The 15,996-nt window shown below is 40.4% G+C and overlaps 1 protein-coding gene across 7 annotated transcripts in view; it reads left to right on the forward strand.

The window, feature by feature from the left end:
* Positions 1–119: 119 nt before the first annotated feature.
* Positions 120–15,996, forward strand: part of GLT1D1 (glycosyltransferase 1 domain containing 1) — a 62,681-nt gene continuing 46,804 nt past the window's right edge. Inside the window, exons 1-4 of one of the 7 annotated variants that reach the window (XM_054219596.1) lie at positions 120–198; positions 853–961; positions 11,676–11,824; positions 15,323–15,428. In XM_054219596.1, coding sequence (XP_054075571.1) covers positions 11,725–11,824; positions 15,323–15,428 — 206 coding nt within the window. In that variant the 5' untranslated portion in view covers positions 120–198; positions 853–961; positions 11,676–11,724. The other 6 variants (XM_054219597.1, XM_054219595.1, XM_054219594.1 and 3 more) reach the window with 6 other exon arrangements.

Consider the following 15,996-nt stretch of genomic DNA (forward strand, 5'->3'; position numbering starts at 1 on the left):
CCATCACGTGGGCGGCTGGGCTGCAAGGGAGCGGCGGCTGAGGCGAAGCGGGGCGGGGCCAGCGGAGGGGGCGGGATGTGGCGGACCGGAAGCTGCGGGGCGGGTCCGCTCGGAGGTGCCGGCTGTGAGGGCGTCCTCCCGGGGAGGGCCGGCCGGCTGTGGAACGCCTCCGCAGCGCTGGGGCCGAGCCCAGCCGGGGTGGGGAGGTGGCTGCCTTCTCCCCGCAGGTTTTCCTTCGCCGCGCCCGTGGGGGTGCCGGGGGTATGAAGAGGGCGGCGGGGCGAGAGGCTGCAGCACGGGAAACGGGTTTGGTGGTTACTTCGTGCGTTAGTTCAGGCTGGGAGTTACATTTTAGGTATTAACTGGAGCTGTGTGACTTTATGAGTGACACAGGTTCAGCGCTGGCTTCCCTGAGAGCCCTCACTTTCTCCTTAGGTTTATTCAGCAATAGCAGTGACAGCAAAATTAAAGTGCGGTTTTTTTCCCTACTTTGCTTCTCGGTTGGAAAAGCAAGAGCAGGGATTGTCCCTGTCAAAATGGCCATCCCGCAGACAAGCATGCGTGTGTAAGTGACTCTGTGGCTGTCACACGGGTAAATGCAGGGGGCAGGCCTGGGAGCTGCAGCAACGCCGACCCTGGCGGGATGGAAGCATGGAGGGCCTGGCTGGGCGGGTGCTGCTTGACATGGGGCTGGTTTATCTGAGGGGTACCTGCAGTGATAATGCCTCATCAGTACCTGTGGAAAATTAAGGCTCTGATTTGAGCGGGACAAGGTGCACAATTAAAATGAGGAAATGCACATTATTGGTTGCAAGTTTGGAACCCTAAGATGTTCTTTTGTTCCACCGTCAGGTATGTCGAGGTAAAGGTCATGACAGTACGCAATTGTCTTCAGCGGCAGATCTTAAAGTCATATTTTTGGCCAGAACAAAGTGGGAAAGATACTTCTGGTTGTGGAAAGGTAAATTGATTGACATCGTATGGTTACACCCAACATCTAGGTATGACTTAAAATTTTTGGAATAGGGTTGGTAATTGAGTAAGTGATGCTTGTAAAAGTAAATACATTCATTTAATGATGGGCTTTTGTAAATAACATATGCCGTAAGAATGACTCATTAAGTATATTTGCTCTCTTAACTAGTTACATTTCATGACAAAGGACAATAAGGAAAAAGCAACTAGCTGTACAGAGATCTCTTTGTGAACTACTGCAAAATGACTGATTCTGTAATCTAAAAAACTACATTTCAGCTTTACCCAGTTTAACACAGTATATCTTATCAATTGTGATTACATTTTCTAAGGGGAGCTAGTAGTATTTGCTAGAGACTACCAAGTAATTAAGCACACTGTGTTATTGTGTGTTTTAATATATGCAGATATCACATTCTAAGCCTTTCATAATTTACCTTCGTGAGCGGGTTGAGATTCTTATATTGGCCTACGCAGCAACTGTTAAAAACACCTAGCAATGCTGAATAGTATTTGAAATGTACACTATAAAATGTTATTTCAGTCTTCAGGTATTGAGAAGTAGGTACCCTCACTAAAATTCAAAAGCTACTGTTATAACCCTAACATTCTCTGTGGAAGAATAGCAGCTTCAGGAAGGTGGTTTTTAATTTTTCTCCAAACGAGAACACTTAGCCACAGTATATTTAAAACTTTTTCATTAAGGTACATCCATGAGCATTTATTTGGATACAGTGAATGCACCTGTGTCTATACAGTGATATGTTAGTGCACATACATGTCTTCAAAGACACAACAATGCTTGATCCTGCAAAGACTTGTAGATTTTTAATTCTTTCAGTCAAGGCCTGTATAGCATAAAATCCAGAGTTACCATAAATAGTAATAAAATGTTAAGACCTCTTGGAATGTTTCCTTTATTTTCTCTTTATTTCCCAGATGACTGGTTAAGTTTCCTCATTTGTCTCATGGAGCAGGCCTTGTTTTACTTTGATGTTTGCATGTTTGTCTTTTTTGTGTTATACACTAAATGTGCTGAATAGCTGTTGTCTGGTTTTAGAGCTTGCAGTGGTGAACAGTTACAACAGCCAAGCTATTTGTAATTAAGTATCTCATGCAGATACCAAAACCACAGTTTCCTTTTAACCCAAAACGTGACCTTCTGAGCATCGTCACGTATCCTGCTTTAGGCTGTGCGACTAGGGAATTGTCCCTGGTTTGGATTACAGAGGCTGTTCTATGTTACAGGGCTGCAACAACAGGGCAAGGTGTGTTTCTCGGTTCGTAGGCACACTGCCAACCTTCCTTGGTGCGATGCAGCCAGATGAGCTACGCGGGGGAGGTCTTGGAACCAGGAGGAGGGTCTGTTGGGAAAGGATTTAGAGCAGCAACATATCAGGAGACTGAAAGGCAGCTGTGTAAGCTTCATGCAGTCTGTGTGATCCATTACGGGTCTGTTAAATGGACAGCTGGGCAGCAGTGACTAACAGAGGTGACTGGTGCTTGGTTTGAGGGTGTTAAGTGCTCTCAAAAGGCAAAATATTCTTCATATAGGCGCTTACAGTGAAACAAACTTCAAGGCTAGAATCCTGGCTGGATTGACAAAAGCCTTCTACGTGTCAATGAGGCTAGGATTTCATGCCAGAAATGCTTTCTAAAATGGTGATGGAAATAGCTTGGTCCTGCCTACCCTTAAATTAGCATTTATGCTATTTTTAGCATTTATGCAAGATTTGTTGCTTTTCTACGTTGTAGCCATCTTTTTTAGTTTGAATGGAGTTTAAAATGGTCTGAACAATGTTGTGCTGAATTATTTCTAAGTGATGACTCGGTAAGATGCAGACAGTTGAAGACAGCTCTGCAGCATGAAGACCCATTAGCAAAACGTGAGCTGGTGTACCAAAATGCTTACAGTTCGCCAGAATATGCTCCAATATATATCTTTATCACTTCTAAACCCTCAATTCCTGAATACCTGTCATCAGAGATCCACACAAGCTATTTGAAAAACTACTATTTTTAAAATTACTAAATTTAAGAGCCTTTCTCTGTATGTGACATATTTTTTCCCCCTACCTGACATTGAGACTTGAAGAGTAATTTAAGCCACGATAAACAGGCGCTGCAGTTTCCCTGTCTTTTACAGCCTTGGGGAAACGTAAGTTTCTGTGTGGCCCTGTGGTGAATTACATCAGGGAACCAGACCAGGTTATAAGTATACAAGAAAAAAGTGAGGTTTTTTGTTAGATCAAGCCCTCCTTCTCGCCTGTCTCGTGGCCACAAACATCCTGCACGTGTTCTCAATGTTTTTACAAAATGCTGAATCAAGTTCAAGGCCATGGATATCTGCAGTCAGCCACCTGGCCCCTATCAATCTCCCAACACACTCCCTAAACTGGCCTCGGCCTTACTGCCTTCTGCCCCACCCATCTGATCTTAGCTGCTTACCGTGTTCCTGATTATAATTGGGGTTTATCCTGAAGACTGGCTTGGTAGTTTGGGATACGGTTTTCTTGGTCCTGAGTTTGGGCTCTTCCCTTTTCCCTGCTTTGCTGTATGTTTGGGTTCTGCCTGCTGCTGTGGAGGCTGTGGTGCCTCACCAGAGCTTTCTCCGGCTGTTACACACCTTTGGCTCTGCCTCATCCTGTGGCGTTCCTGACATTTAGCGTGGTCTTTGACCGTCCCGTTGCCTTGTTCTTTGGACTAGCACGTTCCTCTGGCTCTTCTGGTTGTTGGCATCTTATCCACAATTAGTTTTTTCTCCATTCCTGCACTGAATCGGAATCACCTCCCTCTTGGGAGCTGAGGAGCTGCCTCAGGAGACAGTGGCCGACGCCAACCATCCCTGATGCTTTTCTCAGGAGGTCTTTAATTTAAATTTTCTCTGAGGCCATCCTTTGAGCACGTCATCTTCGTGGCTGCTTAATGAAAACACATCGCGCTATGTCGAGGTGTGGGGAGGGGACCCAAACCTGCCGGCACTGTCGCCAAGTGCCCTCTGACCAGGGACAAGTGGCAAGGGCGCGACCGTCACCTGGCCGCGCGGGCCCTGCCGCCGTTCGGGCCGCCGAACGCGGGGCTGAACGGGGGCGGCCCGGCGGCAGGTGGCAGCCCCGCTCCTCCCGCGCCGCCCTTTCCGGGAGGCGGCGGGGCCGCGCCCGGGCCGCCGGGCAGGTGAAGGAGGCGGCGGCAGCGGCGCTGCCCCTCACTGAGGTGACAGGAGGGGCCGCTATGAGGCTGCTCTTGCTGGCGTGCCTCCGAGCGCAGACCGGCAACGCCACCACCGCCGCCAGGATACAGTGAGTGCCCCCCGCTGCCCGCCTCCCCGCCCGCTTCCCCCTCGGCATCCTCCCCTCACGCCGATGCGGCCGCATTTCTCCCGGGCGGGCAGAGGGGGCTCGGCGGATGGGGCCGGTGCCGAGGTGAAAGAGAGGGGTTGGCGGGGACCGTCCGCCATTCGGTGCCCCCTCCGGCGCACGGAGGCGGTGTCGCTGCCGCCTCAGCCGTCTGGATGGCCGGCGCCGGGGGTGTGCGAGGGGGAGGGCGGCCGAGCGCCGAGGCAGGCCCTGGCTGATAGCGCCGGGGCGGGGGGGGATCCCTTACCGGGAGGCCGGGGCCTGCTGGCTGTGTGTCCGGGAGGAGGGGAGCCCGCGGCGGCTCGGTCTGGGCAGGGTGTTCCCCCACTTTGCCCGTACTGCTGGGGAGTAAGTGAAACTCCCGGAGCGAGGTGAGAAATGGATGCGGAGGGCAGTGGGCGCTGGGAGCTCCCACGTGAGGAGCCGTCCCTGTAACCTTGCCGTGGGGATTCCAGATGCAGCTCTCCCAGGGATTATGCATCGGTGGGGCTTTGGAATTGTTTGGACTAACAGAACTGCGTAAATGCATAGCGTTCTTAATGTCCTCGTTTAGCTTTTTCGATGAAACGTGGAAAAGGATGTGGTTGGCATCATTGCTAAAGGGCTTTGCTGTGCATGAGCTCTGTTTTTTGTTTTTTTTTTTAAAAAAAGGGCACTGTAAAAATGAAACAATTTCTCAATGGTTTTGTCCTCTTGAGGCCCAAAATAAGGACTTGTTGCTTCTCACCCATCAAAGAGTCACCCACGATTTAGCTGTTTTTTCTTAGGATTAATCTCTTCTGCTACTAAAAGTTTGCCCTGACCTTGATCTGTATATTATATGTTATACATAGAAATAGTCCTCTGATGTCGTTTAAGTTTTCACTCTAGTCGTGTCATACCAAGTTCAGCCTCGGATTTGTGCAGGGCCACTGCATTGTATAAGACAGAGGTGGAACATACCTGCTGCCTCATGTCAGTCACCCAGGCATTGAAGATATAAAGCAAATAGAGCATAAAGATCTGAGAAGTTTTCTGTATTTTAAAGGAATAGTTATTGGTAAAATGTTGAGATATACAAATATGTTCTTATGTTTATAATACACATTTTCTACCCGCACCTGTCAGCAGAGGGTTCATGTGTGGTGGTTTGTGTGTCATTCTGCATTTCCTTTCATCTTTAATCTTTTGTGCTCACTGGATAATACAAAACTAGTTGTTCTTGGGAATGTCTGTGCTCATTCTTCCTCCACAAGATTATTTCTTCTACTTTTACAAATTAAATATTCACTTACGTTCATCTTCCATGTCAAAATGAGGAAAGTCAGACAGACATTCAGACTGTGGAGCAGTGCAGAGGTAATCTAGTGGAAAGCTGGTTTTGATTATTTCTAGTTAAACTAAACCTGAATAAGCTAGACAAACAAATGTCCGGATATTATTTAAAATTGTCTTTTAATACACTGAGATTGATTGTGATCATGTGAGCCTACTGCATCGAGACACAGTGGTTTAGCAAGGTGCCTTTACGTAAGTCACGGTACCAGTAATTTTGGTTAGCCTTCTCCAGCTCTGACTCGTGCACAGTGGCCTAAGCTAATGTGTTTTAGTATGAAAGAGGGCATCGACTCGGTGAGATGCAACAGCTCAGTTGACAGATGGTTTAATATATTACCATCTTAACGCAATCATTTGCAGCTATGTGAACACATCTGCAGTGATCTGTGTAGAGTACACCAGCTTGCTTTAGCATCCCATTGCTTTGTAGGCATACCTTGTACAAAGTGGATGCTGCTTTCTCACGCACATAGACCTTCAAACAGAAAGAAAATAATTAGTGAAAGATCAATTTAATTCATATTCACAGTAAAGGTGGATAAAGGATTCTAACAGAAATAGTGTTTGAGAGTCTCTAACTTATGTTAAGTTGCTCTCTTATTACCTACTATGAATGTTTTTTATAGGAATAATATAAACAAGCCCGTTTAGGAAAAAAAAAAACAAAAGAAGCCTGAAGAGTATTAGGTAGCAATTAAATCCATCTTTCTGACTAAAAGGCAAGTCAGGGGACAGCTATCACTAAAACCATCCTATGCAGATACTTCCGTCTAATACTGGTTTTCTTAAGACTTTATGCCATTTAAAAAATAAAAAATAAATCTACATGTATGGCCAAAGGCTTGGGCATGTCACTTCTCAAACTAATCTGCCATACCTGAGGTTAAATGCATATGGTAACCTTTGTAGCATATGTGTTAATACACAAAAAGTATATATATTCCAGTTACTATTTGGCCTCAGTTGTATCTGCATACATGCTTATGAATTTATTTGTTCAATCTTTTTTTTTTTTTTTTGTATTGAACCATGGCAACTTTTGGTTAAGTATAAATGAAACAATGAAGTTGTCTTCAGGTTGGACACTTGCCAGCATAGATTAGTTTTATGGCTTATTATCACTGGCTATACTATGTTTATGGTATTACAGCTGTTGTATAACTGTTTCATCTTTTCATAAATAAGATACTCATTTCCTGGGTTTAAAGTAACTGGTGGCAAAGATACCAGAATCTAATTTGGCTAGAAGTCAGCTTCCTAAAACAAGTGATAAAATGAATGTGCTGTGGGCTTTATTCGCATTGGTGAGTATAATCTTTAATCACCTTAAAAAATATGAGCAATAAGTAGAAAATAAAACACTAAGCAAAAGTCTTTGGTTTGGCTGCCATTCTTCAGCCTTAGAAATGAGATCAATGAGGGTCTTAGGAAAGAAAATAAATGAATCTTCTCTGCCCCTTGAAATGTTCTGCTCATCTTTTATTACTTGGTAGTAGGAAGGAATAGAAATCTTCAATTCATTGGTTAATTAGAAAGATTTAGATGAAGTATTTTGTCAATATGTAAATATCGTTTGGAGAGGGAGAGATTGTTTCAGTTCTCATTTGAAATGGGACAGTTGAGATAGCCACTCTGTAAATCTCCAGGTAATCAACTGCAAGAGAATTAAACCCACAAATTCAATAATGCTAATGACTCCTCTTTACAATTATTTTTCAGCTTAGACATTTATTGGAGTAATTCTGAGCCCCAACTTGTCTCCCATCTATTCTTACCCTATCTGCTAACACTAAAGTCACACAGAAGAGCACTCGTACAAGCAGGAGATCCTCTTCTCCTCATGGCAGATCATAAGAGGTCTTTTACCCACCTCCGTCAGTTTCCCCAGCGCTGGTAAATCCCTGCTGTTGTTTGCGTGACCGTTCCCAGAGCGGCACAGCTGCCGAGGCAGGTGCTCGTCCTCCACCTCTGGAACTGAGATGCAATCACTTACATGGCCTGTGCTGGATGTATGCTGCATCCCAAAACGTTTTGAATGTCTAGATCTATTTATAAGGCAGGATTAAACCTTGCAGTTATTTTGTCCTTCCAAAGGACAGTTACTGACTTCAGAACATAGAGACAGAAGGATTCTCTCCCCATTATTGCTCACATTTTTAATTTCTTATTCACAGTGGATTTTATTCGTACTTCATTCATGCCAACACAATTTGTCTGTGTTGTTTAAGGGAGAAGTTTGAGAGAGAAATAAAATGAATACTTTGCTTCAACAAGTATGAAAAAAATTTACAAAGAAAACAGAGAAGATCAAGCATTAGTCTTGTAATTCCATCCACTTCAGTGGGAATTGCGAATATTCAGCTCTGGCCAAGTTTCAGAAAAGGCAGTGGAAGTGACTCTGCTCACTTAATAAGCTTTGAATTGTGCTGTGTAGATTTAACAGTAGCTGACGCATAGCTGCTTTACAGAATAGACAGCCTAGGGAAAGAGATAATTAATATTTTTGGATGAAGCCTATTTTGTGCCATTTGAGAAGTGTCAGTGTATCTATCTAGCAGAAACGTTTTGGAAATCAGGTGTTCTTTGTCTGCCATTAGTTCCATTGAAATATCAGTTGAAAATTAGAACACAAATGTTTTTGAGAGGAAGACATCACAGAAAATAAAGCAAGTTTCAAAACTATAACACTTTAGAAGTAAGCATACTTTCACCTCGCTTGTGTATTAGCTTCAGCCATCCTGTGTTTGGAACTATAAGACTGTTTCTGTATGTGAAGACCTGTGAACGGCAGATTCAGGTTGAAGGGGGGAAGACTGCTAGCCAGGGTTAAGTGAGAAGTTGTCATCAATAACGTAGGAAATAAAAAATGAAACACTGTAAAACATCACCCAGTATTTCACAGTTGTGTTAGGGGAAAAATGTTTTTCTATAGAAATCTTTAATAAAGTGAAAATGTGTGTCAGAAAAGGGTTGTACCTTTTAGCAATGTCTTTCTGCATACAGTATAGATCCAGAGCAGACACTTACAAGTTTCACTTATAAGCCTCATGATTTACGAAGAGTGTAGAAAATATAACAAAAAAGATTAATTCCCTGAATATTAAAATCAGTGGGACCGGGAAATGTTTTGTGCGATATTCAGATGTGTATAAATATCACAGTGTAGGCAGTGACTAATACAATGTACTCTAAAAAATGGTTCTTTCAAGCTTACTGAATGACTGAAGGGTTCCGTGTTTGGTTACTTACTAGCAAAACGCCCAAAATCTGAAATCTGACAGCCAAACTGCATTTTAGAAGTATTATTCTCCCTGAGTAGTGGCATTGGCTTCCATGAGAGTTTCGGTAGAAGGGAAAGATATGGCAGAGCAAGGCAAATTCTGATTCCGAGCAATAATCACTGGTTGTTAAGACACACAGTTGGAAATTTTTCTACCACATACAAAACTGTGATAGAGAGACAATGTGGCCTTGAGAATTAGCATTTTTGATGTTGTCTTAGATTCACAGACAGCAGGAGACGTGATCATTTTTATTTTTCATTCAGAAAGTATTTGTTTATGAAATGGCAAAATAATGTGAATACACAGTTGCCAGGAGGAGGAAAGATATGGGTAATGTATCTTTTCTGCCTTGGCTTTATTCAGGGACATCTGTGACTTCATAGACAGATCAGCCTTCGAAAAAAATCTCCTGCAATAGCTTTGCATCACCCTCTTACCATGTTCCTTGATAACAGCATATGTGTGAAAATCATAGTCTGCTTTTTTTTTTAGTTATAAAGATGAAAAGTCATTTAGAAAAATATGAAAATATCACTGTAAATTTCAGTGCTTAAATACTACCCAATAACTCTGCTTCAACGCACATATATTTCCATATATGCATACTCTGAAGCCTGTGACTAATCATATTGAACTCAATGGTATGTTTATGGGATTAAGGCCTCTCTTTGCATCTGGGAATTTGAATTATTCTAGAAATAATTTGATAATTTTTCCTTCTTAAGCTGTATGCAAATTTTTTACATGCTCCTGAGTCATTATGTGTAGGAAAAAAAAAAGTAATAGAGGTAATCCACAATTTATGAGCCTTTGGAACACTTGAGGGAGTTCCCCCTCTATTTACTGCAGAAACAGCTGTCATTCAGCTGTGAGATTTGGAGCTGTGGAAACTGTGGAGGAAAGGAAAAATATTATTTCCCAGTATATTTTAAAAAAAGACACTTTAGATCGAAATTCCTAGCCGAGTTTCTTGATTCCTGATGTCCTGAGAGAGTTATTTTCAAATTAATTGTAATATGCAAACATATTGCTTGTACATGATAGTGATTTATGGTAATTGGAATACTGATGGGAAAAAATTCTTTTAGACTATTTAATGAGCACCTGTGAAATTATGGAATGCATGCACGAGCATCCCGAGTATTTGCCCGAGAGATTTTCTTTCCACAGCTGTGAGATTTGGGAATCATTATTTAGATATAAATTGAGAGCCTCTTGCAAAAGGCAAGCAGGTACCTGGTACCAGTTCATGGGACAACTGATGTAAACAATTGCTCAACAGTGTAAATAAGGAGTTTATAATCTGGCTGTATTTTATTATTTATTAGTACGTATTACAATTTATTGGTCTTGTTTCAAATGGTGAAGTTAAAAGTAAAATGAGTTTCTTTTTAGAATAAGGAAGAAATACAGCACCATATGTTGTGCCAATGGAGCTCTGTCTGATATAGTGCTAATACATTCCACTCAAGGCCTCAAGACATTTTACAACATTTTTAGCACCAATTTCTGCAGTAATGACTAACTTCTGCAGGACAGCAAATTACATTCCTTGGGAGGATATGAAATGATCAAGAAAGGAAAGAGCCGACATTATCCAAGAAGCTATCGAGTTAGCAGATTTTAATGCCAGAACAATTAATATGCTATGAGAAATAAATCAACTGGAACAATATGTAATAAGCAGAAAACATTCTTATGGTCTTTTTGTAATATTGAAAATTTAAACACTACATGTCAGCAGATAGTGTGTGCTAGTTTCTATGAAAACATGGATTTTCACCTGTATGTTTTTTTGGCTGATAACTGATTCTGGTATCGGTGGGAGGAATTATGAGCCCAGACTATAAAAGGAAAGACTAAAACAAAGCTCACTGAAATGCCTAAAGTAAAGCCTCCTGTAATCAATCAGTTTCTTGACTTTGGCAGTCTTTTAATCAATGTTTTAATGTGAGGAACCACTGTATATAAAGATGAATGGGTAAGGTGACACTAGAATAGGGGCGGGGGTGGATTGTTGTGGGTTGTTATTTTGGTTTTTTTTTTTCTTTTTAGCAATTCAGATTTTTTTAAAAAGACTGTGAAAGTGTGTTTTTGTAATTACTTTTGTGTAATTTTTTTCTTATACTTGAATTATCCTGTGCCTGTTTTACAAATGGGTAAACTAAGACAAGTAGCAGTTGAACCCACAGTCAAACAGAAAACTCTCCGGTTTTATTTATGTATTCATTTTTTTGCCCCTGCAAACATTTATGCATAAATGTTCTGTATTTTTAATAGCATTGATTAGCTGGACATATTTGTGTTTTGTTTCACTTGGTGGCCTTTCTCCAGAACAAGGATCTGATAATCTCTAAGACCAAGGTCTAACACACTCAATTCCAAAGGAGTCTTCTCAGCTGAAGCTCAATCAGGAAAGATCCTGATCATACTTCACTTCTGCTCATTTCCGAAGGTGTTGTTTATACTTTGTTTAAGGCTTGGGCCTTAAAATGGACGCAGTTTATGTTGCTTGGAAGTGTGACTGTGGCTTCACAATGGTGAAGGTAACAAATATTTTCAGGACCGCTCCCCCTGGCCCTTCAAGCTCCATGGTTGCTTGAACAAAATTAACCTAAAGGTGAATGCAGGTCCTTTCCAACCATGAAGATTCTATGATTATGATTAAGCTTATTTAATATACTGGCCTACAACATTAACAGTATATTTTTTTTTTCTTTTTCTATTTGTTCTGATAATGAAGGGATCATCTACGTGCTGCAGGTCATATCTGTGTTCTTAAAGATGCTTTCATGTATGAAAGTCCGACTGAAATAGCAAATCTAACCTCCACAGACAAGTTTGATGCAGCCCTGGCCATTCATCTTTATAAAGCAGGCAGACTTCTGCAAGGTAATCCCCTTTCTATTTTGCAATAAAAATACATCTTACAAAGAGAAAAGAATGAATACAAACAGTTATAAATGGCTATAAGTGTATAAACCCACATGTAATGTAATTATTCTGTTTTTCCACTTCAACAAATGTTCAGAAATGCTGAAAATCTTTCTCTGTGGGAGACCTGATCCGGAGAGGAGAGAACTAAATAAATGAACTTTTAAAGCACATAGTGCATTTCATAATTAAGTACTTTAACTACATTAAGATAAGAGCATTATATTAACATTAAGATACTTTCAGCAAATGTGTTCTTTCAGAGGACAATGGCTTGGCTAAGTATAGCTGAGGTCAAACAGAAGAAAGCAGAGAGGCTAATTTGATTTTTCTGCTCAAAAATGAGTCAGGGTTTTCTGGACATGCAATAACTTTGAGATGTCATTCATGACAGCTAAACTGTAGGAGACAGGATGTTATCAGACAAATAATAAAATTTTCTATTGTTTCTAGCCATGTAGAACAAAATTTTAGCCTGCCATTAATGATACACCAGAAACATTGGCTTTCAAAATTACAGACACTGTCACCTACTGAAATTGCAAGTGTGTATCCATTTTTGAGATCACATTCGTATTGTACAAATATATTCACTTCAGATCTCAGTATAAGTTGTGTTGTGCTAGTTTTCAGATTTCAGAAGTCCCCCCACAATTTGTGCCGGTGGGTTTTCAGAAAGCCCGAATTATTGTCTGGCACGCTGGTGTGTCTTTTGTTACAATGGAGCTCTGGTTTCAGTAGGGATCCTAGAATACAAATAAATAATTCTGTAAGGTGATCTCTGCTAACATATGCATTAAGACTTCTCTTGTTGGAATATAGAGATGATTGTTTTTGTGACAAGATCCGGAATTGGTTTGGACAAGGCTTATGGAAGTTCTTAGAACTGTCTCTTTTTTTTTTGCAAAGTAACAAAATATAAGGTTGGATTTTAAATGTTTACTGTCAAACTTTATTGCATTTTTGACTTGCATAGCATTGCCCAAATGCTGTTGCGATAAGATTTTCAAAATTCCACAAATCCTACAAAGCCTGATGCTTGAACGGTTTACAAAAGCTCAGTAATTTAAATATGTCAGTCACACTGTTCCGAAAACCATCTGCAATAACTGAATAAAAAATGAAACAGAAATCTATGAAAAGCAAGACAGTAAGTGGTATGATTCCTGGTATGATCCTAGTCAAAGTGTAAAAGTTATTGTAGACTTCTTGAAAGGAAAAAGTGATTCAGAAGACATTCCTGATTCTTGTAACATTTAATCTTTCCATATCCCTTGTTAAGAAATACCTTAAAGAAATTTATCCATTACAGTCATACTACCATTATTACCCTACTACCAAACTTTTGTACCTCATCTTGGAAACTTTGTTTACATGATTGGGGATGTATGATCAACACATGTAATAGATGACATAATAGTTATTTACTTTTTTATTTATTAGAAAGGCAATATATATTTTATATTGTATTACAGAAACTCAGTCTCTTGAAGATTAGTGTGGCGGTGCTTTGATAGTGCACATTAATTCTCTTCACAAACTTTAGAGTATAATATTTAAAAATGCCAAGGAAAGTCTTTAAGTAGCCAGAATGGCAATTGGTCTTTAATTCTTTTTGTTTGTTCTTTCATGTAGCAATGAGCAAATTAGCAATGCTAATAAATCCTCATCTTACAGCTCACTTAATTTTCAAATACAAATGTGAACCATATAGTATGTTTTCTATCTTTATCAACATATTTATTTCGTTCCCCATTTGCTTTAACATTTCCATATTTGCTTGGTTTTAACCATGAATTTTGATTAACCTATAATTTCCCCTCCACCCCCTAAGCCACTATGGGTCGCTGTAGAAAGTGTCACCAATAGTTTCCACAGCGATGAACGTTCAAGGTCAGTTACATTATCTCTCAAAAGGACAACCTTCCATCAACACAATAACTTCTCGTGCCCTGCTCTTCAGTCAGTGCTGAAGACAGTGTTGTCTACTGAGTCCTTGATCCCTCTCCCCTTCCATCTGACAGCAAAATGGAAAAAACAAAGCATATTATCTGCCTTTCTTGATACACAGTGTGTAGTGGCAGTACAGCCTAACTGCTTATTCTTCTTCACAGTCGGAGAAAACCTTGGTTTCATCTGTTACAGCTAACACAAATCTGCAAAATCCATGAAATTGGTCACCTTAATGGCAGTTTTTTTAGGCTGTCTTACTAGAGATTGTTTCTTTTGCAAAACTGCAGTCCCATTTGGAATTTAAAACTATGTTCTGCATGTAGTAATTAGCCACCACGTGTCTGTTATTTGTTAGCTTTATGTGGTGTAAAACTGACCACTGAATTGTTTTCAGTGTTGAAACAATCAACAGTAAACATTATTGTCTGCTATCTTGATTAGTTTAAGGGCAGAACGTTATTGGTAACTTGTCAGTTACTAAAAATAACCTGACTCCAAGAAAAGAAATACTATTAGAAAGGAATCTTACACTACTATTGGCTTTTTTTAATTTTTCTTTAAGTAGCCTTTGGCCTCGTTTTCGTAAGTCCAGCCACTGTTAGCGTGGAAGTGCTATTCTACCCTGTTTGGGTGGCTTTAGCCTTATGCAAATATGAATTTATTGTGGTGCTGTGTGTCAAAACTAGGCTTGTACCAGACTGCAGACAACACTAGGATATATATGCTGTTATTGATACTCAAAAATTTGAATGTTGAATAGGTCTCGTGTACAGACTGTCCCACAGCCAACATGACTTCCTCTGCTCTTACTGTTCTGAGCACTGTAAGGCATCCTAAAACAACTTTCATCACTTGCATGATCACAGAAGATCTTGGAGCAACCAATTATAAACACAGATCCATCTTTTGGGATGGAATTAGGCAAAACAATTGTGTTATTGCAGGTTCACATATGCTGCCTTACTTAATTCAGTGACCTTGTCCGGTGGTGTGGATCTATCTACGTTTTTTGTAGCAGTAAAACTGGCTTTGGAAGTCAATATTTTAAAAAAAAAAAAAAAGAAACAAAAATATTTTCAGTAACCAACTTTGCAGGATGGTCACCCAAACCACTGTATCGGAATGCTTGATGGGGCAGTGAATGAGTGGCTGAAGCTAGATACCTGGGACCAAACTTTGCAATAATGCATCTTATTAAAATGTTAATAACATTTAAAATATATATGCTGTTTGGTGGGCTGGCAAGTGTAGAAACTAATTGATTGTTTTGACTAAGCATGGAAAAGGCAAAGAAAAATCTCAAAGCTACACAACAGACTGACATGCTCTGAAAGCACAAAGCCAAAAACATAAAAATTCAAGTTTCTCCAGGTTCCTTTTTCAAAGGCTTTTGCTTACATATGTGATACAGTATTATCAATATACTTTTTCATTCTTAGGTTCCTCTTCTAGTCATTGCCTTGACATGCTGGTGAGCTTCTCATCATAGTCATTGCTTTGCAGGTAGCAGAATTCCTTTTGGAATCATCTTTGGTGGGACAGATGTAAATGAAGATATCAAATGTGAAGAGAAACATCGAGTAATGGGAGCAGTGCTAGAAGAAGCCAGGTAAATGCATACGTGGAAGGTTTATGACAGGAAATTGCATTTTTGTAATGGCAGATCTTTTAGGAACTGTTCCATAAACGCTTGGAATCGCTGGAAGATGTGTAGCCCAGCAGACAAATGATAGACTACTTGAAATCCCTATCAGCTCTACATATTATTTTATGATTCAGTATTGGAAGTAGAAATGGTTTCTTCATAAAATGTCGTCTGTATGCAGTCTATCCATTTTATATTTCCTCTGTTACAATCCTTTCGTCATATTTGCCCATGTAAGAGTTCGCAGAGGTATTGCTGAAACTTGGTCTCTTGGGCTGTGAATTTTCAAAAAGACTCAAATCCCATTAAAAGCTAATGAAATCTGTTCTCTTGCTAACTAATCCTGTGCTTTGTCTACTGAATCATAACTGTTTTCTAGAATAATAGGACTATGCATGTGATGAAGATATAAAATTCTGAGGCAGGTAAAAGAAATGAGAAGAATAATAGCAAGAATGCTTAACCTGGGATTTGGCAGCATACTGCTCTGCAGAATGATCTACTTTATGGGTAGACATTGTAAAGACAGCCT

The sequence above is a fragment of the Rissa tridactyla genome, chromosome 13, assembly GCF_028500815.1.
Source record: "Rissa tridactyla isolate bRisTri1 chromosome 13, bRisTri1.patW.cur.20221130, whole genome shotgun sequence".
Classification (NCBI taxonomy): domain Eukaryota; kingdom Metazoa; phylum Chordata; class Aves; order Charadriiformes; family Laridae; genus Rissa; species Rissa tridactyla.